Source organism: Phocoena phocoena, chromosome 12 (genome assembly GCF_963924675.1).
Source record: "Phocoena phocoena chromosome 12, mPhoPho1.1, whole genome shotgun sequence".
Classification (NCBI taxonomy): Eukaryota; Metazoa; Chordata; class Mammalia; order Artiodactyla; family Phocoenidae; genus Phocoena; species Phocoena phocoena.
The window spans coordinates 15084937-15109484 of NC_089230.1; the positions used below are offsets into that span (position 1 = coordinate 15084937).

A 24548-nucleotide genomic window follows, 5' to 3' on the forward strand; every position below is an offset into this window, starting at 1 on the left:
TGTTGAAGACGTTTTGGTGGTGTGAGAAGGCATTAAAAGAAATGATAACTGCCCCCACCTTTCCCTGCCTTATTGTTGTATGTATCCCATGATTTGCTCTCTAAATTACATTTCAAAGGAGAAAAGAAGCATGGCCCAAATAATGTTTCTCTCTTAAGACATAAGTTACTTGCTCTGTGATGCTTTTACTAGCCCCTCAGACAAAATTAATTGCTTGTTCTCAGCGTTCTCAAAGCATTTTGTTCATTCCCTGATTATATGACTTGTTGCCTCTGCTACACAATGATGTCATTCATCTTTATACTACTAGACTTAGCCCAGTGTTTTAAACACAGTAGTGACTCAACATAGGTATACTGAATAAAGAGAAAGGGTTGAAGGAAAAAGGAAAATTTTACTCTCATCTTTTGAGGAAGGAAGAGAGCTTATGATTTTAACTTGCTAAAAAATAATTTAAAAACAGAACTCCAGTATAGAGGAATGGTCTCTGCTTCCTCACTCTTCATCATTAAAGAAAGATTCAAATTACTGTTTAGATAACTCTTCTATATTCCAAGAGAGGGATGCTGTGTAAAAACAATTGACATCTCTTCTTTCATATGCAGTTAAAAAAAAAAAAACAAGTTTTGGGAGTTTAGGGGCAAGTTAAAATGGGGAAAGTGGTTTCTTGGACAAAGCTTGTTTCCTGACCGTTTGGGAATTTCTTCCAGACACCAATCCAGAGTCTTAAATTTCCAGGCTGTTAAAGGGATTATGAGAGAAAGATTTGGCTATAAAAAGGAAAGCAAAAATGAAATCTCAACTGTATTCCAAAACAGTTCACGTTGGAAGATTTTGTGAAATAACAATTTGAATCTAGTAATATGCCAAAACCGAACAAAGACAGTACAAGGGGGACTTCTCTGGTGGTGCAGCGATTAAGAGTCTGCCTGCCAATGCAGGGAACACAGGTTCAAGCCCTGGTCCGGGAAGATCCCACATGCCGTGGAGCAACTAAGTCCATGTGCCACAACTACTGAGTCTGTGCTCTAGAGCCCATGAGCCACAACTACTGAGCCCGTATGCCACAGCTATTGAAGCCCGTATGCCTAGAGCCCACGCTCTGCAACAAGAGAAGCCACCGCAATGAGAAGCCTGTGCACCGCAACGAAGAGTAGCCCCCGCTCAGTGCAACTAGAGGAAGCCTGCATGCAGCAACGAAGACCCAATGCAGCCAAAAATAAATAAATAAATAAATTTAATTTAAAAACAGATAACATTAAAATAAGAAAAGAAAAGTATCTTAAAAAAAAGACAGTACAAGGAAAGAAATTATACACTACTGTCATTTATGAACATACATTAAAAAGTTCTTAAAAAAATACAAATCAAACTCATTATGCATAAATACATGAAACATTATAGCCAGGTAGGGTTTATTCTAGTAGTGTATATATGATTCAAATCAGAAGGCCTATTAATATAATTTGCCACATTATGAATAGGAGAAAAATCATATGCTAATTTTCTTACAGGATGATTATGTATTCAATAAAATTCAATTTTCATTCACACTGAAATCATAGCAAAATAGAAAGAAGTGTCTATCTAAGTCTTGGAACAAACATCATACTTAATGGTAAACAGTTAAAGCATTCCTGCTAATGTCAGAAAAAAGATAAGAATGCCAACATCTAATCAACATTGTATGGAAAGACTTACCCAAAGCAGTAAGACAAGAAAAAAACATAAGGGGTAGAAGAACTGTAAAGGAAGACAAAAAAGTCTCCTTATTTTCAGACACTACTGTCTACACAGAAAATCCAAAAGGATCTATAAACCATTAATAGAACTGATGGGACAGTTTAGAAAGTTAGTTGGATATAGTATCAACATATAAAAGTTAAAAGCATTCTTACATGACAATAATGGCTAATTTAAAAATAGAAGAATTACTCTAGTCAAAAATAACATAAAAAAGAATAAAATTTTAAAAGTCACATGTATGAATGTGATGGAGAAACTATAAAACATGATTATAGGGCATTTTAGAAAAGCTTGATTGATGAGATATTTTTACAGATAGGATGACAATATTGCGAAGATGTCGATTCTGCCAAAATTAATCTAAAAATTAAATCGAATTCCAATAAAAGTCCCAACAGAGTTTTTCATGGAACTTGACAAACTAATGCAAAAAAAAAAAAAAAATCGGGGCTTCCCTGGTGGCGCAGTTGTTGAGAGTCCGCCTGCCAATGCAGGGGACATGGGTTCGTGCCCCGGTCCGGGAAGATCCCACACGCCGTGGAGTGGCTGGGCCCGTGAGCCATGGCCACTGAGCCTGCACGTCTGGAGTCTGTGCTCCACAATAGGAGAGGCCACAACAGTGAGAGGCCCGTGTACCGCAAAAACAAAAAAACAAAACAAAACAAAAATCACTTGGCAGTGCAAAGAGCTAAGAAATGCTAGGCCATTGTTGAAGAAGAGCAATGTGGATTTAATAATTAAGACAATGTGGTATGGAGTAAAGATGGACAAAGAGACCAACAATACAAAACACAGAGCCCAGAAACAGGACCATACATACACATAAACTTCACCTAGGAGGAATGTGGAACTACAAATCGGCATATAAAGGATGTACTTTTCAGCCTACGGTGGTGGGACTATCAGCTAGCCATATGAAAATAAGGATTTGGATTTCCTACCACAAACCATACTTGCATCAATTTTAGTTAGATTAAGGACATAAGTGAAAAGCAAAATTTTAAGACCTTTAGGAAAAATATAGAGTATATTTATGAACTGAGAGTAGGAGGTAATCTTTTAAACAAACACAAAATCCACATACTATAAATATTATATTTACTTAGAGTAGTCAAACTTATGAATTTTAAAGAAACCATAATTAAAGTTAAAAGACAAGTCTCATACTAAGGGAGGATTACAACTCACATAATCCACAACGATCTCCAGGGAGAATTCATCAAGAACTCCTATACAACCCTAAGAAAAAGAAACATCCTGGGACTTCCCTGGTGGTGCAGTGATTAAGACTCCTCACTCCCAATGCAGGGGGCCTGGGTTCTGTCCCTAGTCAGGGAACTAGATCCCACATGCATGCCGCAACTAAGGGTTCACATGCCACAACTAAGGAGCCCACCTGCCGCAACTAAGTGCAACCAAATAAATAAATAGGTATAGGTACTTAAAAAAAGAAAAGAAAAAGAAACATCCTTACAGAAAAATGATCAATGGGTATAAACCAGAAATTCACAGAAGAAATCAAAGTGGCCAAAAAAACAAGAAAAGAGGCTTAGTCTTAACTGCAATTGGCAAAATGCAAGGTAATGTATCCCCCAATGGAATATTATATCACAGTTAAAATAAGCAAAGTAGAGCTATAAATCTCAAAGGCAACATTGAGTGAAAAATACTCCTAAAAGGTTGACACGATTTGTGCCATGTTTGAAATAAGTTAAAGCATGCTATGTATTTTATTTTTTTTAATTTTTATTTATTTATTTTTGGCTGTGCTGGGTCTTCATTGCTATGTGTGGGCTTTCTCTAGTTGCAGCGAGCGGGGGCCACTCTTTCTTGCAGTGCATGGGCTTCTCGTTGCGGTGGCTTCTCTTGTTGCGGAACACGGGCTCTAGGTGCACGGGCTTCAGTAGTTGTGGCACGTGGGCTCAGTAGTTGTGGCTCACAGGCTCTAGAGCGCAGGCTCAGTAGTTGTGGCACATGGGCTTAGTTGCTCCACGGCATGTGGGATCTTCCCGGACCAGGGATCAAACCCATGTCCCCTGCACTGGCAGGTGGATTCTTAGCCACTGAGCCATCAGGGAAGCCCTGTATTTTAAATAAGTACTTACATACATAGTCATGGCAACAAAGATCATACTTGGGAATGAAACACCAAGTCTTGGATAGCAGTTATAGTTATAGTGGTATTTTGAGCCAGATTGTACTGGCTTTTCTGAGCCAATTCTGTACATCTCTTCCTAATTCCATGTTCAGTGATGTCTTCTTAGGAACTTTAATCTGCAGTGATGGGTGTGTTTACACCAGAGAAACTGGCAAACACTATAAATCCCAGCTTCCCCCTCCCTTGTCCTCACCCTGGAGAACTGGTACACCAGCACATCACTGTGCCATTCTCCACAGAGCGGGATGCAATTGGGAGGGGTATATCAGGGGACTCAGCATTATTTGTAATGCCTTTATGCTTTCAAGAATTTCTAAAGCAGGGACTTCCCTGGTGACACAGTGGTTAAGAATCCGCCTGCCAATGCAGGAGGTATGGGTTCGATCCCTGATCCAGGAAGATTCCACATGATGCGCAGCAACTAAGCCCGTGTGCCACGACTACTGAGCCTGTGCTCTAGAGTCCACGAGCCACAACTACTGAGCCCACGTGCCACAACTACTGAAGCCTGCGTGCTGTGCCTAGAGCCCGTGCTCTGCAACAAGTGAAGCCGCTGCAAAGAAAAGCCCACACACCACAAGGAAGAGTAGCCCCTGCTCGCCGCAACTAGAGAAAGCCCATGCATAGCAATGAAGACCCAAAGCAGCCATAAATAAATAAAGTAAAAAAAAAAGAATTTCTAAAGCAAATATGGCACAAAGGAAGGCCTTGATAGAGTGAGGGTGCTCCATGGGTGTTTATCATAGTACTCTATGCTTTCCTGTATTTTGGGAATATTTCCTAAAAAACAAAATCTAATCAGCTGAATTTTCCAGGCCAAAATAAACCCATTTTCTTTTTGCCCTCTTTAATTTTAGAGTTTTAAATCTTGCTTAGTTGGGCACAATAGTATTATATTATGTTGAGAAACCCGGACCTGAACTAATAACAGAAACTTTAAAATTATTTCAAGCCTTAACCATAGATTTGCCAGATAGCTGTATCTTTGAAATCAACTGAAGTAAGGTATAGAATAGAGGATTCATAAGAGGCATTAACATAAAAAGTCATATCAATACTCTTATTTAATCAAGTATAATAGCAAAGACACTTGAGCTCTAAATTTAGAGTCCAGATTTAAGAGAAAGGAAATAAAAGTGAATAGGGACAAAACAGTACAGACAATTCAACTGTAAAAGTTAAACAGGAAGATGTTCTTGAAAAGAATTAAAAAACAGTAAGAATACCAGTTGAGATTTGACAAAACCAGGTGTGTTCAAAGTAGGCTAGGTTGGATTTCTAGCTCTATGTCCTTGAGCAATGGACTTTCTACACTGATTCCTGTGTCTAATCAATGTGTATATATTTTTGCATCTTATCTACCTCAGAGCTGTTAAGAGGATTAAATGAGACAATGCACATTCAGGATATATAAAAATGTGATCTACAAAAGGGACAGGCATGAACACGGTCACATGAATTGTGTCACTACACTGATGCCACATATATCATCATCCTGACTCAGGTTTATTCTAGTCACCTCTGACTTCCTCATTCAGAGAACACCAAAGAGAGAAGAGAACAGAGAGAGAAGCAACTCAGGCATATAAAGATCTTCCCAGTCTTCCAGCTTTTGCAGCCAAGGTCCCTTTTGGTTGACATCAGGGGCTACTTCAGTCTTATCTTCCTTTAAATTAGGAAACACATGAAGATGTAAACGCCGGGGAGTAGAAACCCTTTCCTGGACTATGGCATAAACCAAGACCTGAAACGCAGGGCTCTACCCTGGCAGGAGGGCATGCCACTTGATGCCTGGGGTTTGCAGTCAGAGAAGCCCAGACTTGCATAAAGTTATAACGCACATAGAGCTGCATGGCCTCGGGCAAGAAGCAAGCCCTAGAGAAGCAGTCATTACAGTCGACTTACAGCCAAACCACCAGAAGGCTTACGCCAGGGCCTCCCAGCATCTAGGCCTTGTTCCTCTTCCCGGGTTACTGTGCCATTGGTGGGATCTGGGCGGAGAAGCCACTCAGGGGCTCCTGGATTTTTAACCTCAGCGACTGCTAAATGGAAGCCTGCTCGTTACTTGTTAACATACCAGCATGTTACTAATGGACACACAGACTCTAAATTCCCCAAATTCATTTTTTTTTTGTTTTTTGGCTTTACCACGTGGCTTGTGGGATCTTAGTTCCCCAACCAGGGATGAAACCCGGGCCCTTGGCAGTGAGGGCGCGGAGTCCTAACCACTGGACTGCCAGGGAATTCCCCCTGTTTCAATTTTTTAATGCCCTTTCTCTATTTTCTTATTATTGTGTTTATTTTATCTAGACAGTGTTTCTCAACCATGGCTGCACATTACAAACATCTGAGGACCTTTTACAAAATCCTGATGCCGTGGTCCCACCCTAGACCTAGAAGTTCTAATCAGAAATTCTAGGAGTAGCAGTCATCATATTAAAAACAAAAAACAAAAAAAAAACCCCCACACAGACACAGACACACAGACACACACACACACACACACACACACACACACACACGATCCTTCCCAGATGATTCCAGTGTGCAGCCTGGGTTGAGAACCACTATCTTGGAACGTGCAAATTGGTTTTCAAAGTCTACTGAGTCAGATGAAAAGAGGTGTTGCAACACTGGCCTTTTTCATATCCCAGGCTTTCAAAATTAAGGGATGAGTTGATGTAATTCAAACATGTCTCCCAGAGGCCAGGCTTGGGCTAGGTGTTAGGAATCCACATGGATGTTAGGGATGGCAAAGGAGATGTGGATCCTACCCTCAAGGAGCTCACATACACCAGCTTCAGTGCGCAAAGAGGGGAAGGATTTATAATTTGCGCTATGGTTGAGTCACCCAGTGATAGGGCATTGTAGAACTTTATAAGGGGATTTTACTCTAATAAGATCGATGTCATCATCACTGGTTAACATTGTGCTGTTTACTCTGGCATTGAGTGAGGCACATGAAGTACGTCAGCTCACTGAAGCTTCACAATAACCATGAGGTAGATATTCCTATTGTTTCCACTTGTTTCTTTATTCCACAAAAGTTTGGAGGGTCCCAGGAGCCAGACTCTGCTTAAGGCACTTGGGTAGTAACAAAACTGTTAGATCCCTGCCCTCAGGGAGCGTTCTGTGTGTGGGGGTGGGGAGGAAGGAAACAACAGACATAAAAGTCAATCACAGAGTATGTTAGAAATTGCTAAATGCCAGGAGAAAAAGAAAAAGTAAGCAGGTAAGGTGTGTGCTTGGGTGCCGGGTTAACATCATTGAAATGAGAGGAAGTTTTGAGCAAAGACTTGAAATGAGGGAGTTAGGTACATTCTACAGATCTTTCTCGAATTATGATGGGGTTATGCCCCAATAAACCCACTGTAGGTTGAAAATGTCATAACTTGGAAATGCATTAAAATGCACTTAATCTACCAAACACGAAAGCTGAGCTTCGCCCACCTTAAATGTGTTCAGAACACTTACATTAGCCTACAGTTGGGCAAAATCATTGAACACGGAGCCTCTTTTATACTGAAGTGCTGAATATCTCATGCAATTTACCGAATACTGTATTGAAAGTAAAAAACAAAATGGTTGTAAGTGTATTGGTTGTTTACCCTCGTGATGGCGTGCCTGACCGGAAGCTGCAGCTCACTGCCCGGGAAAAAAATCAAAATTCAAAATTTGAAGTACAGTTTCTACCGAACACGTCTTGCTTTCACACCATCGCACAGTCAGTCAAATCATGAGGTGAACCATCATAAGTCGGGGACCATCTGTACTCTGTTTAAAGTTCCCCAAAGAACATATACATGGCTCAGCTGGCATGCAAACCCAGAGATGTTGCTAACCAGTCTATGCTCTTTACCTGCCTACTACCTGGTCTTCCAAGAAGTACCACGATACATTATAAGAACTGATTTGCCTGGCCCATCCCCTTCGGCTCCCTGTCTGCCTTGTTTACTATGATACTTTTCTAAGCCCACTGCCTGCTACACAGCAGGTACTCAATACATGTTTGAAGTAAGCATTGTAAATTTTAACTATTAATGAATATGAATTAATATCTGTTATGATTAAAGTATTTATTGTGTGTTTACTCCCTCCCGCCCATTCCCTAGGCAGAAGAAAATGTTTAGAAAATCCAGCGGAGGTGGGGTTGCTGGAGACCAAGCCAGCATATATTTTTGGATGCCCTGTTCATGCTCTATTGCGGAAGAAAGATGCCTCTGCTCTGTCAGGGTGAATAGGTCTCTTCTCTGAGCCAGGAGGATGGAGTGGGATGGGATTTTGGATAAATGTGAGACTCATATACAAACAAGGATGTTTCCAGGTAGAAGATTTCATGGCATGATAGGCCACAAAAATCTATGAAGTCAAATCAGGGATTTCAAGTAAGTTTTCTTAGGCCACATTCATTTGAGAAAAACTCGTAATGTTCTTATGTGAGAACCATCTTTTGAGGATTAGCTTACCTATTAAAGTGGTAGATATCCTGTATGTTTCCAAAAAGGGCTGATCTTTCTTCCGCCCCCAGAGGAAGTTTCGTTTGGTCCCTGATGCACTCAAGGTAATCCTGTGGAATCAATGAGAAGAATGTCTTAAACACTCCTGTCCTTTTTCAAGTCACCTTTAGTTATGCATGAGGAATCTCTCATATCTGTTACAAGTAATTATTATACTAACGTGCTCATTAACTCTACCGTGAGGAGGCAGAATCTCTCTTTTATTAATAATGAAATACTTCCCTACTTATAGAACAGGGAGTTTGAGCAAGGAGAAAGAGTGTATGTACATGGACATACCTACGCCCAAAATGTACTAGTGCTTCCCTAGATGCATAATATAATGACCACAGTTACTGATAGAGTCAGAGTTTTGGCATACAACATTGCCTGCTGTCTCCTTGACTGATTTATGTGATAAAAAGAGACTTTAAAATTCATACAGTGGGAAACCAGAAATAAAAATTCTGAAATTTGGGAATTCCCTGGCAGTCCAGTGGTTAGGACGCAGCACTTTCATTGCCATGGCCCGGGTTCAATCCCTGGTCACGGAACTAAAATCCTACAAGCCATGTGGTATAGCAAAAAAAAAATTCTGAAATGTGATACAGTTGTTTTAAACATAACCTTTTAAGTCAGAAAGCTATCAGCTGCTAAAGTCTAGAACTAAATTATCCTCAAATACCAGATTATTAAAAAAAACTTTTTAAAATAAAATAAGCATGTCACTCACTTATGCTATCCAATAGGCCATGTTAAGAAGCCACAGTCAGCTTGAAAGGATTTTATATATTTTAACATGGAAACAGCTCCCCATGGAGCTAACGTGGTCTCAGACCCACAGTGGGTTAAATGGACGTGGCTTAGAAGCTATTTGAACTGCTGAGAGAGGGGAAATCTGCTCTCCACGCTGTGTGCTGAGTCCATAACTGAGTGTCCCCCTTCCCCCAGCCAGGCTTGAAAAGAGAACTCTGTAGGAGGCAAGAAAACAATAAAGAAAAAAGTGAAAACAGCTGAAATAACGTAAAATCAAAAATAAATACAGTTCTCCGCCCTGGGCTGAACAATGCACTATGGCTCTCCACCAAACGTCACCCAGGGTTCTGCAGCACTGGGGAAGTCACCCTGGGAAAAGTCAGCCAGACCGTGAAAATCCCAGCACTCAACCACATTCCGATGGCCAATCGCAAACACAATACTGTTTAAGCGCAACTAGTGAAACGAGAAGCTGAAATGTAAGAAGCATCAGATAATTGTTGCTTTTGTCTTTTAATAAGCCACAGCCACCCTCTCATGCCCTTCATGTTCCTCAAATGAAAAACAGGCCAGGCTTCGTCAGGAACTGTCTCCGTAGCATGGTTCACAGATTGCGTCATGTAACTTACCATTCTGGTTCTTTATTGCTAAAATCATGGTCATGCAGGAACCAATGTTCATAAGCCTTTTTATGTTTTAACAAGGTTGGTGGTAACATCTTTTCTTCTTCAGAAAGTGGTCATCTCAATAAGAAATTAGACTCCCAAGGTTTAAGTGTAATTGTCATTAAAAACCCACAAGAGCAAGACCCAGCCTCCTTACTTTTATGAGCGGAACCGTCATAAGGAGCTTATGGATCTGTATAGGCTGTAGAGATAACGCCCAAATAAGAAATGCTAAAGAAGGCTAGAATTGAAGAGTGCATTTTGAACAAGTATAAATCTAACTTAGGCTTCCTCAAAAAAAAAAAATGTATTCCTTGATAGTTTCATAAAATTACACGTGGCACAAAGAGATGGGCTAATATTTATCTGCATTGAATGCTTATATTTGATAGTTGTTTAATACTTTGATCAACATTTTAAAAGGACACGTCACATACAAAATTAAGAAGGTAAAACAAAGGTTATAGGTGAATACGAAATCGAAAAGTGAAACAGAAAGATATTGGCAGGCGTGATCCACACCGAACAGCGGTGTGAAGATCGGGACGTAGATGACACATACATTCCAGATTCACCTGGCCAGCCACAATGGGGTTTAAGGAGAAAAGGAAGAATCCTTTTTCTCACTTCAAATGCAAAGCTGGTTCATTTTGCAGAAACCTGATACTAAATTCTTCATGTCATGGAAAGACTGAGTTAAGGGGGTTGAAGAATTTCATCTGGGGTGAGACACAAAGAACCATGGCCCACTTCCAACAGAGGATGGCCCATCTCCAAATGAGTTTCAAAACCCCAGAGTCCGTGGTAGAGGAACTAGATTTTAAACGCTGCTTGTTTTCTGAAATCGTTGAGAAAATAGATCGTTAGGAGTCCAGATTTTTGCAGGCCACTCTAGAAACCAGATCAAAGCCATATGGCCACAACGTGTTCCCCCACTGATCATAATTAAGTCTTTTAAATATGATACTTTAACCCTAAACCAGTTACTGAAAACTACTGTAGCATGTACTGCATTAGCAGCTGTAATTATCTAAGCCAAAATGAGAGGTTTGAAGCTCAGTGATAATAGTTCATTCTGTGCTCAAATGACAGAGTAAAGACACCAATGAAATTTATTAGAGCCTGTCACGCTGCTTTTTAATTTTATTGGCTTGATGTCAGCACCTATGGTTACCCTACAGTTAACAATGAAAGATAAATTTAAAACTTTTGCGCCGAAAACAATTATTCTCCAAGAGGATCAAAGAATTCACTCAATTTTGAGAAGGGTAGGGAGGAGATAACAAAAAACAGCGTGACACCATTTGAAAAAATTTTTACTATACTACTATAAATTTTACCTAAAGTATTTTTCTCATCAACAGCTCCACCACTGTAAGATTTGTACACATGTGCCCTATTTTCGATAACTTTTTCATTCCTGTGATGTCTGTTATTGAAAATATCCAAGTAAAGTTGAACTCGGTGCTATTTGAAGTATGATAAATGGACAGGAGCCAGTTTGCAAACTGTTACTGATCTACAAGATAGATAAGTGCAGAACTTGAGAGAAAGCATGTAGAAACTTTTATAGCATTTTGACAGAATGATATTTGTTGAATCTAATGATAAATTTGGGCTTGTATTTTGCATGTCTGATATCTTCTATTTTGTTCTTCTAGTAATTCATTTTTTGTGGTGTTTTACAAAAGGGTCAGTGTGTGGCCAATAGGAAAACACACACACACGTGTGCTTGTCCCTCATCACAGATAGTTTGAGAAGGTCTGGTCTAGACAACAGTCCAGCACAGATGCTGGAGAAAGGATGCTTCCAGAACTGGGACAGAATTCAAACTCAATGTCCTCGGTAGCTCGCTTTATTTCTTTAAGATGCCCTGAAAGAATTAAGCTAATACCCCCGTGCCTGTCTCCCTTTTTTCCTCTAAAATAATGTTTAAAATTGTAATCTGTTTAACATGAAAATGAAGATAAACCACAAGAAAAGATTTATTTAGATCGGTACTTAATATTTTTTCTACTCTATATCCTTCTTGAAGATACATTGTAGAAACAAAATGAAGAAAATGTTCTGTTCTTAAGTCCTCTTGCTCAGGTTTCAAAATTCTATCTCTTTGGCTTCCTCTTTTTGGTCTAGTTTTTGTGTACGCACTTCCAAATTCGAAGCCCTTTGTTACAACTCCTGTGTAAGACTTTTGGTCTTTATTTTGGAGGATGCATCTTCTTTGGTTTCTCCAACTCATCCACCTTTACTAGAAAGTAATCATTTGTATATATAAAACCTGTCTCCAAATGTCATGTATTACATTGGGATGCTGTTGATACTACAATAACTTACATTTGTGTGTCAATTTACAGTTTAAAAAGCACATTCACATTTATTCATACAAACCCTCCTTCCCTCCTCTTTTTGAGGTCATAAGAATGCATGCCAGGTTCTGTTTTACAAGCTAGGAATTAAATAAAATGAATAAAACATGATCCCTTCCCCCAAGGAGTTCCCTGTGTAGTTGAAAGACAAGTGTAAACAAATAAGTACAATACAGTGTCTAGGCAGCATAACTGATAAATATTCAGCACGTGGGAGAAGGCAGAGGAGGAAGTGGGCAGTTCCAGGTCAGGGAGAAGTCTTCTAGAGAAGGTGATGGTGGAGTTGAATCTTTAAGGATGACCAGGGGTTAGAACAGAGAGAAACTAGAAGGAGACACAACACCCAGGAAGATTGAAAAGAGTAAAGGGGCACATGGTAACGAAATGCAGGGTGCAGTCAGGACACTAAAAGGAGCTGAGGGGCTTCCCTGGTGGTCCACTGGTTAAGACTCCACGCTTCCAGTGCCTGGGGCTTGGGTTTGATCCCTGGTCAGGGAACTAAGATCCCACATGCCACATGGCGTGGCCAATAAAATAAAACAAAATAAAATAAAAGGAGCTGAGATGGGCTGAGGAAGCAGGACATGTGCACGTACACAGACCCTGGAGTGGGGCTGCAAGGTGAGAGAGGCTACAGTCAGGAGAGGCTTGATCATGGAGAACCTTCCGTGCTCTTAAGTGGAGGCAGGCACTGACAGATGCCATGAGACCAAAGATCATCCCAGCATCAGAAGATAGAACATTAGCTATAAAACTGCCAGTTTGGAGGCCAGTTAGACCCGGACAGCAGCGCAGGTAAGACGGGAGCCAGTCCTCCACAAGTTCCACAGAGTGGAGCTGTATTTACTTAGGTGTGGAGACCGGGAGAAAGGGGCCAGTCAAAGCAGACAGCTTTCAGGAGAAGGGAGTCTCTTCTCTCACCTTCAGCTCCGAGGAGGAAGGTGCTGTTCTCCCGGCTCTCAGCAAGGACACTGCCAGCCCCCTCGTCTCCTTGTCCCGTTGGCTGCAGCCTGGAGAGAGCTGGGGGCTTCCTCCGGGGAGAAGTCTCCACCAGCTTTCATCCTCCCGAGTTTCTTTCCCAGGTGGCTGGTGAGGGAAAGCTAACCCGCAGAGGCCCTGGCAGGGCGGTTCTCGGCCTTTCCAGCTGACTGAGACTTGCACTGGACTGCCTCACACCCACACCAAACGCTTGAAGACATCTCTGGGGGTTCATGGTAAAAAGGAGCCAAGGCATATCTTTTGGCCTCGCGCATCCACATGGTAGGTCTTCATGTGGCTCGGGGTTGCTCATTCTGCTCTTGTTAGAGAAGCTTGGAGAAGAATTACGAGTTTCATTTTCCAGCTGTTGCCTTCTGCACAAATGCTGCCCTTCAGGAGCATCACGAGGGACACGATGGGTTCACAGTCACAGGGCCCTGCCCGCATCCCCACTCACGCACTTTCTCTCTGCGTTCCCGAGGGAACTGAAGAGATGAGGGTGGTGGTCTGCAGGTAAAGACAGCGCCTTGGTCTTGGACATGCGAAGATGAGGCGGACTGTGGGACATCCCCAAGGAGGGGTTTGCCGGGCACAGGATTTGGGAAGAAAAACGGAGTGGTCTGTTGAGAGAGCCCTTTGTGCACCTTTGGGCCCCATCTTATGCAGCAGTGACAGGAGCATGGGGCCCAAATGTCCTCCCACCTTCAAGGCCCAGGGGCACGTCCAGTCCTGGCCATGAGAAGGAGGTTTCAGGCTATCTCAGTGCTAGCAAACTGCAACCTCGGAGGGTCCGCAGGTCATGGCACCCCCAGAGAGTCTCCCATGTTGCAGTGAGAACACCAGAGATCCCTCGTGGAGGAGAGTAGCAAGGCAGATTGAGAGCCGCGACGCCTCGGGCAGCACAGAACCCTGGCCCACACTGACGGGAGGTCATATCCCTAAGTGGGAGCACAGAGCCCGATGTGTGCTTCCCACCTTGTTCAGAAACAGTCTCAGGAAAACCCAGGGGATGATGGAGTCCCAAATCCAGTGACTAGAGAGAACTGCAGACTGATTTGGAAGTGGGGTAATAGATGAGCATATATTTTGAGACGTTGGGATGTAAAGGAAGGAGAGTGGTGGGGCAGTAACCGGAAGACATGTAGGATCAGGGAGGATCAATCGATTGATCTGTCCATCCATCCATGCATCTATCTATGCATGCAACCATCCATCTATGCATGGATAGCTGGCAATGGTGAACACAGAGGGAGACAGAAGGTGACTGTAAGAGCCAAGATGAAGGGACGAGACGAAAGGTGGAGGACAAGAAGATGAGCAACTCTCTTGGGAAGTCTGGGTGGAGAGCACTGTCTACGTGACCAAGCTGACACTGGTCAGCTTCATTTGATGCTGTAGGAAACAAAATTCTAACAAGTCAGAGCATATGAAATAAAAAGTTTCCTATTCCTTCTCAACGGCCTTCCCTCTCTGCCCAGATGTCACTTTCCAGAGGTAACTCTGGTTAAAGATGCGGTGTGCCAGATGTAGAGAACAAACTTACCGTTACCATGGGGGGAAGAGGGGGTGAGATGAATTGGGAGATTGGGATTGACGTACATACACTACTATGTATAAAATAGATAACTAATGAGAACCTGCTGTATAGCACAGGGAACTCTACTCAGTGCTCTGTGGTGACCTAAATGGGAAGGAAATCTAAAGAAGAGTGGGTATATGTATATGTATAGCCGATTCACTTTGCTGCATGGCAGAAACTAACACAACATTGTAAAGCAACGATACTCCAAGAAAAATTAATAAAAAAAAAAAAAGATGCAGTGTGCATGCTTCTGGGTCAGGTTCTGGGGCATAATTATATCTATAAAACATGAGATTTTATGCTTGATTCACAACTTTGTTTTTCCATTCAGTGTATGTAAATACACAGAACTCCTATAGGTAAACATAGTTCTTTCGTCATAACGGCTACATCGTATCCCATTCAATAGCTTTATTATAATGTACCTCATTATTACAATAAAGATTTCGGCGGGGCGGGGGTGGGCACAGGCCTATGTGCTGGGAACTGTGGGAAGGGGCGCTCAGAAATGAGTAAGATAAGACCCCTAACCCTCTAGGTGCTCACAAGGCAGTAAGGGAGAAAGAAACAAATCACAGGATAACAATTTTAGTGTTATTTACAAAGGGCTGTGAGAATATAGGAGAATCCATTTTCAAATGAAAGAAACTTTTTACCTTTCTTCCAAATAAACCACGAAACAGGGCTGACACTAAAATCTCCTGCTATAGCCTGCACATAACGCATCAGAAGTCTAGTCTTCATGTTAATCTCTTTTCTGCCTCTATTGACATCCATGGGGGAGGAAGATATAGCCAAAGAAATGAGACTGGGGGTCTCTGGCCACCCCATCAGGCTGGGAACAAAAGCTCTTATTGTGGGAACAATGCTGTCCCTGAGTCTATATAACGTAGCTCCCTCCACCCCCAACACAGAGAACTGTGCTGAAAATACAATATAGCATCAACAGGACGAATCTTTCTGCCAATACTGTTGCAGAGAATGGAGGAGGGCAAGAGAAAGAAGGGGGAAGGGGGAAAAGAGAAGAGAAAAAGAAGAGGAAAGAAATGAGGCAGGAAGAGAAACAGGGAAGAAAGCATGAAAGGGAAGAAAAAAGAGAAGGAGAGAGACCCACACACGCAAGCACAGGAATGAAACCCAAATTAATTTCAAGTTGAAAGCAGCTTCTGTTCCTGATATGATCAGTTCTTATTCAGAGTTTTCCTAACCGATGGTATAGAGGCTGATCTTAATTGGCCATATATGGAAGTCAGTATTAATGCTCCGAGATATTTGAGTAAGAATAATAAAAAACAGGGAGGTTTCAGCCTCATTTACCTTCTATAATAGTTTCAGTACCTAAGACATCAGTAAAAAATGCTGAGAATGGCCTTCTGGCTAAGCTGTGACAAATGACACTTGTGCCAGCTCAGTTCCCGCTATTGTTTCACTTCTTCCTCCTGAAAGAAGGAGGGGTAGGAGGTGCCCCCTGGGGAGGAGACGGGACAGCTGGACCTGGAAAGGGGGAGGGTCGGGTAGTTTGTCCCAGAAAGGGAAACTTGGGGGAGGGGGTGGGGGACAGGAGTTCTGTTAAAAACAGCAGTACTGAGTAGAAAGAGCAAACATCGGGGAATATTTGTTTGGTTTTCACCTAAAACTAAAAGCAGAAAATATTTAAGAACCAGTAGTTAACAGTAATCCAATGATATAAGATATTAAGAAACAGGACTAGCATTCATATATTAAAGTCCTTAAAGTGACTAGTTGCCCATCTTTTACTACACTTCTGACAACCATTATAAAAATCATTGTCTTTACTTCATATTGATATCAGGAGGAAGAATTTGACGCACATAAATAAATCTAAAAATGTTATAATAATTAAGAAGCTGGGTACAAATATAACACTGAAATGAATCTCTTCTATTACCCTTAGTTATAACAAATAGAAAAGTTCGTCTCTTCTGTAAGAACAGCAAAAAAACCCTTAATTTTCTATTGCTTTGTTAAATTGCTTATTTAAATATTTATTTAAAAATTGTGCTTAGGGTTTTCAAATTACATCGACAATGTTCTCATATGCAAAAGCTCTTCTTAAAATAAGAGAGGTGGACACACACCCATGAAGAGGTGCTGCTGTATACTGAAATATCTTTCCATGCTTATTTGAAACCTACCATTACTTTTTTCTCTGTACTCTTTAATCCGATCATCATTTCTAGCTACCAGAAAAGGAGGAAAGCATTTCTGGGATAATCTATGTGCTTACTGAATGTGAATAAATATAAAATATGTTTAAAATCTTCAAAATGGGCAATCAGAGAGTTTTCCAGGCTGCCTGCAGTAAAGCATGGCACCAGGGTCCTAGCGGGCGTTGACAAGATAGGGAAGGAAGTTTATTAACCACTCCCTTGAGCCCTTTTTTCTGACTCTTGTTATGTTCTCCTCCTCACTGGGTTAACTTTACTTAGCATATACTCCCTTCTTACCCTCCAGGTCCTGAGCCAGGTAAGGAAGCAGACAGATACAATTAGATGTGGCTATAATCCTTCAGGAAGAAAAATGAAGAAAAGGTTGATGAGGTAGCAGAGGGATTATGTCCTGGCAAATCTTTAAGTACTGAAAATAAGAAACCGATTCATCTCGAGACTTCCCTGGTGGTCCAGTGGCTAAGACTCCACGCTCCCAATGCAGGGGACCCAGATTCGATCCCTGGTCAGGGAACTAGATCCCACGTGCTGCAACTAAGAGTTCGCAGGCCGCAACTGAAGATCCCACGTGCCATAACTAAGACCTGAGGCAGCCAAATAAATAAATAAATATTAAAAAAAAAAAAAAGAAAGAAACTGATTCATCTCAATTATAATCTCCACACTGCTGGTGTAATTTGAAACACGGTAATTATGAAAAATTAAATAAAGCCCAAGGGCTTTTGTATATGGGAAAGAAAATAAAAGATCAGTAAAATAAATTTACATTATTAGATCACCTGAGGTTTAACTCCTCCTCACTGCTATTTACTACTACTACTATTATTATCATTATCGTTATTACTATTATTATAAGGTTTGCTGATAGGTACTGAGTTCACTACTTTACATGCATTATTTCAATCTTCACAGCAATGCCAGGAGGTGAGTCCCATTGTTAATCCCATTTTATTGGAAGCTTAGGAATGTTCAATTGTTCCCCAGGGTCACACAGGGTGTGCATAACTTACTTGCATTCAAACCAGGACCAGCCGACTATAGCTTGGCCGCCCAAACCCTGTACCACTGCTTCAAAGGTTTTAGTCCTTAATACAGTATCTTTAGACAGTAGAGGTCTGCTGCTGACTTTGGGACGAAATGTGGTTTTTATTAGGTATGAGTTAGGAGCCTACCAAAGTCACAACTCTCACTGACTAGGTGACTGCCGTGTGCCAGGATTGTCACGTACTGTATCCGAACTAATATTGGTCCATTCACAGGATGAACCCACTTCCTTCACGTGTTCACTAACACATATCCCAGGCCTGCTCTTCCATCAGCCAAGCACACCAGCTCTCAGCCATTTGCCATTTTACTTTCAACACTGGCTCACACTTTCCCATTCCGCTCACAAGGTCTCTTCCTTCTTACTAGTGCATGGTTCTCTACTCCTTCAAAACATCCCACTTTCCTTGCTAGTCCCCCCAAGGTTGGTCATTCCATCCCTCTTTATTTGCGTGACTCTGTGTAGTTCTCCCCATAGGAACGCAGTCCTTTACAAAGCCAATCATGCAGAAACAGTACAAATGAATTTTTCCTGTTCTTTCAGCACCATGTTACTTTTAAGTTTATTAAAAAATTTATACAATGGAGAGCCTGGAAAGCAGAGAGTTGAAAAGCTATAGAATCAGGAATCACTATAAAATGAAGATCAGTCAGCAATGTAGAGAGAAACAGCAGCTCTGAAAGCACAGCTTTTGTCAGGGGAAAGGGCTGGTGTACGGAAATGAAATGTACAAAGAGGTACAGGACTCGTGTAGCACAGCTTCCTTACGACTGTGGGTAAGTGACCCTGGAAGGGGTTTTACTGCTTCACAGGGGATTGTGTACCGTAGTCAGCTTATTAGAGTAACATGCTTTTTTTTTTTTTTTTTTTTTGCGGTACGTGGGCCTCTCACTGTTGTGGCCTCTCCAGTTGCGGAGCACAGCCTCCGGACGCGCAGGCTCAGCGGCCATGGCTCACGGGCCTAGCCGCTCCGCGGCATGTGGGATCTTCCCAGACTGGGGCACGAACCCGTGTCCCCTGCATCGGCAGGCGGACTCTCAACCACTGCGCCACCAGGGAAGCCCAGAGTAACATGCTTTTGATGACAGTCAGTCTGGATTTTTGTTCTTGGTGCTCTGACCTCCTCCACGGAACTCTGCACATCACTTCGTACACCGATGGCTTAAAGGCCTTCACTACACATCAAAATGTGGCCATGGATTTCTCAGCAAAACATTTCCTGTTTGCAAGTCAAAAACCACCCATACCTCACTTGAGGACTCTCAATTCTAGAGCCTCAGACATCTGGAAATAAGGACACCAAATAATGGCCCATTAAAACAGATACAGTCAGTTTTGCCACATACACATGACCAGTTAGTGTATGCTTGACCTAATGATGAATGGGACAGTAATTAACTATATGACTTATTTAATGAGTTGGAATACTTTCTAGTCTCTTCTTGAGACAGGAACTGTGATATAGGTAATTCTCATAGCAACTGGTCTATATACAGTAGGTGCAATTTATGCTAATTTACTTGGGACCCTGAAACATATAAAAGTTTCAACCAGGCCCCCAAGGCAGGGGCTACCTGGACAGCGTTAAATAGAAAGAGGAAAAAGCTGGAAGACATCATTTGACTTCCCATCTACTGAGTCACACACATTGATGATGACCCTCAAGGTCAAGCTATTCTACTTGAAAATTGCAATACAACGAGGCTGGATATATTAAAGTCAAGAACCTACACAGGGACTGATCTCTTTATGGGCAGTTTTTCAACGAGCATGAATGTGATTATACTCTGGCGGCATTAGGTAATCCATTTCCCTATGGAAATGCATAGGGGAAACGGTTCCGTTCATTGTATCGAAAACAATGAGCAGCCCTAAGGACATATCTTATTGCTTCTCTGGCTATGCTGCTGTTGATCTCATTACAGCACAGTCTTAACCAGAAGTTATTTATTGACATAGAAACAGCCATGGGCTTGGGAACCTCCAGGGGAGTGGGAAGAAGCGCTATGCAGAGGGTAAAAAAGGGTGCAGGTGGGCCAGCATGACGGGACACTCCCCAGACACTTGACTTTCTTGAAGAGCACTGGGTCTCCTGAATGGGGTAAATTCAAAGATTTCCTTTTGTTGTATTGGAGGCCTGGTTCCAATTCCAAGGCCCACGGAGTAAAATGTGTGATTTCGGGAAAACTATTTTTTCTCCTCTATTAAATCAAAAGCACAATGTCTATGGGCACCTTATTACTTAGAACTGAAAGAGAGAGACAGGAAGGGAGGGAGATGGAGAGAGGGGGAGATGGGGAGAGGGGGAGAGGGGGAGAGGGGGAGAGGGGGAGAGGGGGAGAGGGGGAGAGAGGGAGAGATAGTGGTGATGGTTGCACAACACTATGTATGTGCTTATTGCCACTGAGTTGTACACTTGAAAATGGTAAATTTTCTGTTATGTATATTTTACAACAGTGAAAAACATTTAAAAGGTCAAAACAGAGACAGACTCACAGACATAGAAACAAGTTTATAGTTACCAAAGGAGAAAGCGGGAGCTGGGGGGAGGGATAAATTAGGAGGTTGGGATTAACATATACACACTATTATATATAAAATAAACAACAAGGTTCTACTGTACAGCACGGGGAACTATATTCAACATCTTGTAACAGCCTATAATGGAAAAGAATCTGAAAAAGAATATATCTATATCTGAATCACTTTGTTGTCCATCTAAAACTGAACACAATATTGTAAACCAACTATACTTCAATAAAAAGTCAGTTATCATAATTAAAAAATCACTTTGTATATGAAGACCAGGCATCAGGCAACATATTTTAGATGTATACTAAACATAACAAAAAATGTTCTCGCTAGTCAGGCTCCTCAGTAAGGATGCAGGTTATGCTCTGGGGCATAATTCACAAGTGAAATTCACCAGGGTGAGAAGGTGCCTTTGCATCCACTCTAAATAGCTTTACCTTAATTCATTTTCTTTTTTTTTACATCTTTATTGGAGTATAATTGCTTTACAATGGTGTGTTAGTTTCCGCTTTGTAACAAAGTGAATCAGTTATACATATACATATGTTCCCGTATCTCTTCCCTCTTGCGTCTCCCTCCCCCCCACCCTCCCTATCCCACCCCTCTAGGTGGTCACAAAGCACCAGGCTGATCTCCCTGTGCTATGCGGGCTGCTTCCCCTTAATTCATTTTCTAAGGAGTTCTTCCTCTGGTTCCTTAGTGTCATCACATCCGCTTCCTCCCGCTCCCTCCCTCCCCTTGCTGTGGGCTAGGAAACCAAATAATTAAACTTATTTTGTTAATTAATTTATTTTTTGGCCATGCGGCGCGGCTTGCGGGATCTTAGTTCCCCCACCAGGGATTGAACTGGGCCCTCAGCACTGAAAGCCCGGAGTCCTGACCACTGGATGGATCACCAGGGAATTCCCTAATTAAACTTATTTTAAACATGTAGAGTAAATAGGCTCTTCGTGAGAACTTGGGGTCTCTCTTTGGGTAAAGACACAGGATTTACTGTTTGGCATCTGAAATATCTATTTTGGCTGCTCAAAGGGCTCACTTATTTCCTAGTTGCATTCTTGAGAGCTGAGATTGGAGGAGATGAGATCTCTAGTCATCTTTAGATTCTGGCTTCTTGAATTAGACTCATTTACAGAGGGTGAAGCTGAGGTTAGCCTGGTTGGCTGTCCATGGCACACAGCTGACTGTCAGCCTGGGACTGGAGCCCAGACCAGTGCTCTGCCCGTTAAATCAATCTCAGTTTAGCTCAGCTCAAGTCAAAATTCTGGAAATAATTTCATTCTGCCACTGCATCCCTGGCAGCCCCGTACGATATTAGAAATAAATTCTAACTACATGTAAGTATATCAGGTAAACTAACAAAATCAAAACAGTATATATCCTTCTTAAACTGCAAAGTTAAAATAATTTTCTGAAATAATACCTTAACGTAGATTAGCAAGAACAATATTATGATACTTTTAAATGTACCAGAAGTTACTGGCCTTTCCAAATAATACTAAGTATATTAATAATAATGATCATATTAATAATCATTCTCACTTGAGTGCTTACTATATGCCTAGCACGGTGCTAGCATTTTGCATGGATAGTCTTATTTTCACAACAATCCTCTTATTCCCATCTTACAGGTAAAAACACTGAAATGTAGAAAAGTTCAGTAGCTTATCCAAGATCACAAAGGGAAACGGCCGAGTCAGGATTTGGATTCAGTTACTGCACATTCTAGCTTTTCTTCATTTTCACCATTTCATCACAGGGCATGGGGTGGGTGGGGTAATTCATGCTGTCTTTAAATGTCTATTGTTTGCTTTATAACAAAGGGAAAAAAATTCCTTTAGGACAGTGGACCTCAATGTTGATTGCTTATTGGAATATGGAGAGCTTCAAGAAAAAGTGATGTCACCCTGGGAGATTCAGATTTCATTAGTCCAGGCTACACCTGAGGGGCAGGAGTTGTAAAAGCTCCCCAGGTGATACTGGAGCGCAGCCTCTGCTTTAGAAAAATCCTGTTTTTAGCTGCTCTTCCTAACCAGATTTCTTAGGTGACAGCTTTTAACTGCTCAAATAATAACCCCTTGATCCTGTCTGTGAGGGCTTATTATCCTTGATATGAACCTAGCTGATGACCAGTTAATTGTGTGTTCTCATACGGGATCTTTATGTTGCTTTACTTGGTCCTATCTTCGAAGTAGGAGTTTTATTCTAGTGGATTTTCTTGCCAAAAGTAATACCTAGAACATTCTAGATAATTTTGAATATGAAGTAAATTTATACAATTTATCAGTAACCTTCTTTACCTTCTTCCTTTCAAATAGGACCTGGAACTTTAGAGCCAGCTCCTACTTCAGAACAGGAGTTGGCAAGAAGGGTTCCTAGAGTATCAATTTATCTGTTAATTATTACAAATGGGCTAGCCCAGACTCTCTGATCTTGCAGGAGACAATTTCTCATCCTCAGAAAGCTACCTATACATATGCTAGGGGAAAAAAGGTAAGGCCACAGTTTAGACATGTCCCAAGAAGTTGCTCAGGAAGTGACCCTAATTGTTCCCACTTCCCCTCTACACCACTGCTCTGGTTTTGTCTAAACTACGTGGTGGTTGGATGTAGAAGTGACAAGCTCTGTCCTTCACACGTATCCGTGTCAATTTCATTCTTGTCAATGGCTGAGATGTAGAAAACTGGGCAGTAAATGTAATGTGTTTCCAGAACATTTCATTAACAAGTATGTATGAGAACCCTCCTTAACTGGTACGTAAGGGAAACTCAATAAATGCTTCTTGTATTTTTCTAGTTGTTTCTAAATGAAATGGATACAGTCCTGGCACTGCCAATACTTAGCTGCAGGGTCTGGACTTGAACAGTTTTTAGCTGTTGAGAGTTTCCGCTGTGCCAGGTCCGTGCAAAGCATTTTACAGGCATTACCTGTTCATCCTCACAACATCCTAGAAGGTACGCAATACCTTTCATTTTAAGAAGAAGAAACTGAAGATTACAGAAGTTAAATAATTGTTCAAGGTCAGAGGTAGTAGGTGACAGAACTGAGATTTGCATCCAGTTGGAGAAATCACTTGGTTCTCTGGATCTCCGTTTCCTCACCTATAAAGATGATTGGGTAGAACTTGATAGTTCATTCAGCAAATATTTACTGATAGCCTATTAAGTGTCAAAGGCAGTGCTGATTGCCAGGAATAGAAAACTTACCAACACACCTTACCCTTTCAGAATCTATGGTCAGCTAGACTTCCCTGAGTTATTTTCCAGTTGTAAAACTTTGTGTGATTCTACTGAATCAAAAATTCGGCGCTGTTTGAAGCAATCGAAGCATCCAACAGATGACTGGAGAAACAAAATGGGATATGTACACACGACGGAATATTATCCAACCTTAAGAAGGAAGAAAATTCTGACATGGGCTATGACATGGATGAAACTTGAAGACGTTATGCTGAGTGAAACAGTCACAAAAGAACAAGTACTGTATGATTCCACTTATGTGAGGTGTCAAAAGTGGTCAGATTCATAGAAGCAGAGAGTAAAACGGTGCTTATCAGCAGCTGGAAGGAGGGAGGGAGAATGGGGAGTTACGGGTTAACAGGTACAGAGTTTCAAGATGAAAAGAATTCTAGGGATTCCTTGCACAACACTGTGAATGTACTTAATGCCTCTAAACTGTACATTTAAAAATGGTTAAGTCAGTAAATTTTATGTTATGTGTATTCTACCACAAATTTTTTTTTTTTGCGGTACGCGGACCTCTCACCGTTGTGGCCTCTCCCGTTGCGAAGCACAGGCTCCGGACGCGCAGGCTCAGCGGCCATGGCTCACGGGCCCAGCCGCTCCGCGGCACGTGGGATCCTCCCGGACCGGGGCACGAACCCGCGTCCCCTGCATCGACAGGCGGACTCTCAACCACTGCGCCACCAGGGAAGCCCTACCACAATTTTTAAAAATGAAAAAAGGATTGCCTGAGGCTGAGGAAAGAGAGAGAGTTAGTGTTTAATGGGTGCGCAGTTTCAATCTGGGGTGACA

General features: G+C 41.7%; 1 protein-coding gene across 1 annotated transcript in view; it reads right to left on the reverse strand.

Moving 5' to 3' along the window:
• Positions 1–24548, reverse strand: part of PLEKHG1 (pleckstrin homology and RhoGEF domain containing G1) — a 93212-nt gene that overhangs the window by 48293 nt on the left and 20371 nt on the right. Inside the window, exon 3 of the mRNA XM_065888818.1 lies at positions 8371–8471. Within this exon, the coding sequence (XP_065744890.1) occupies positions 8371–8471 (101 nt within the window). The remainder of the gene's footprint in view (positions 1–8370; positions 8472–24548) is intronic.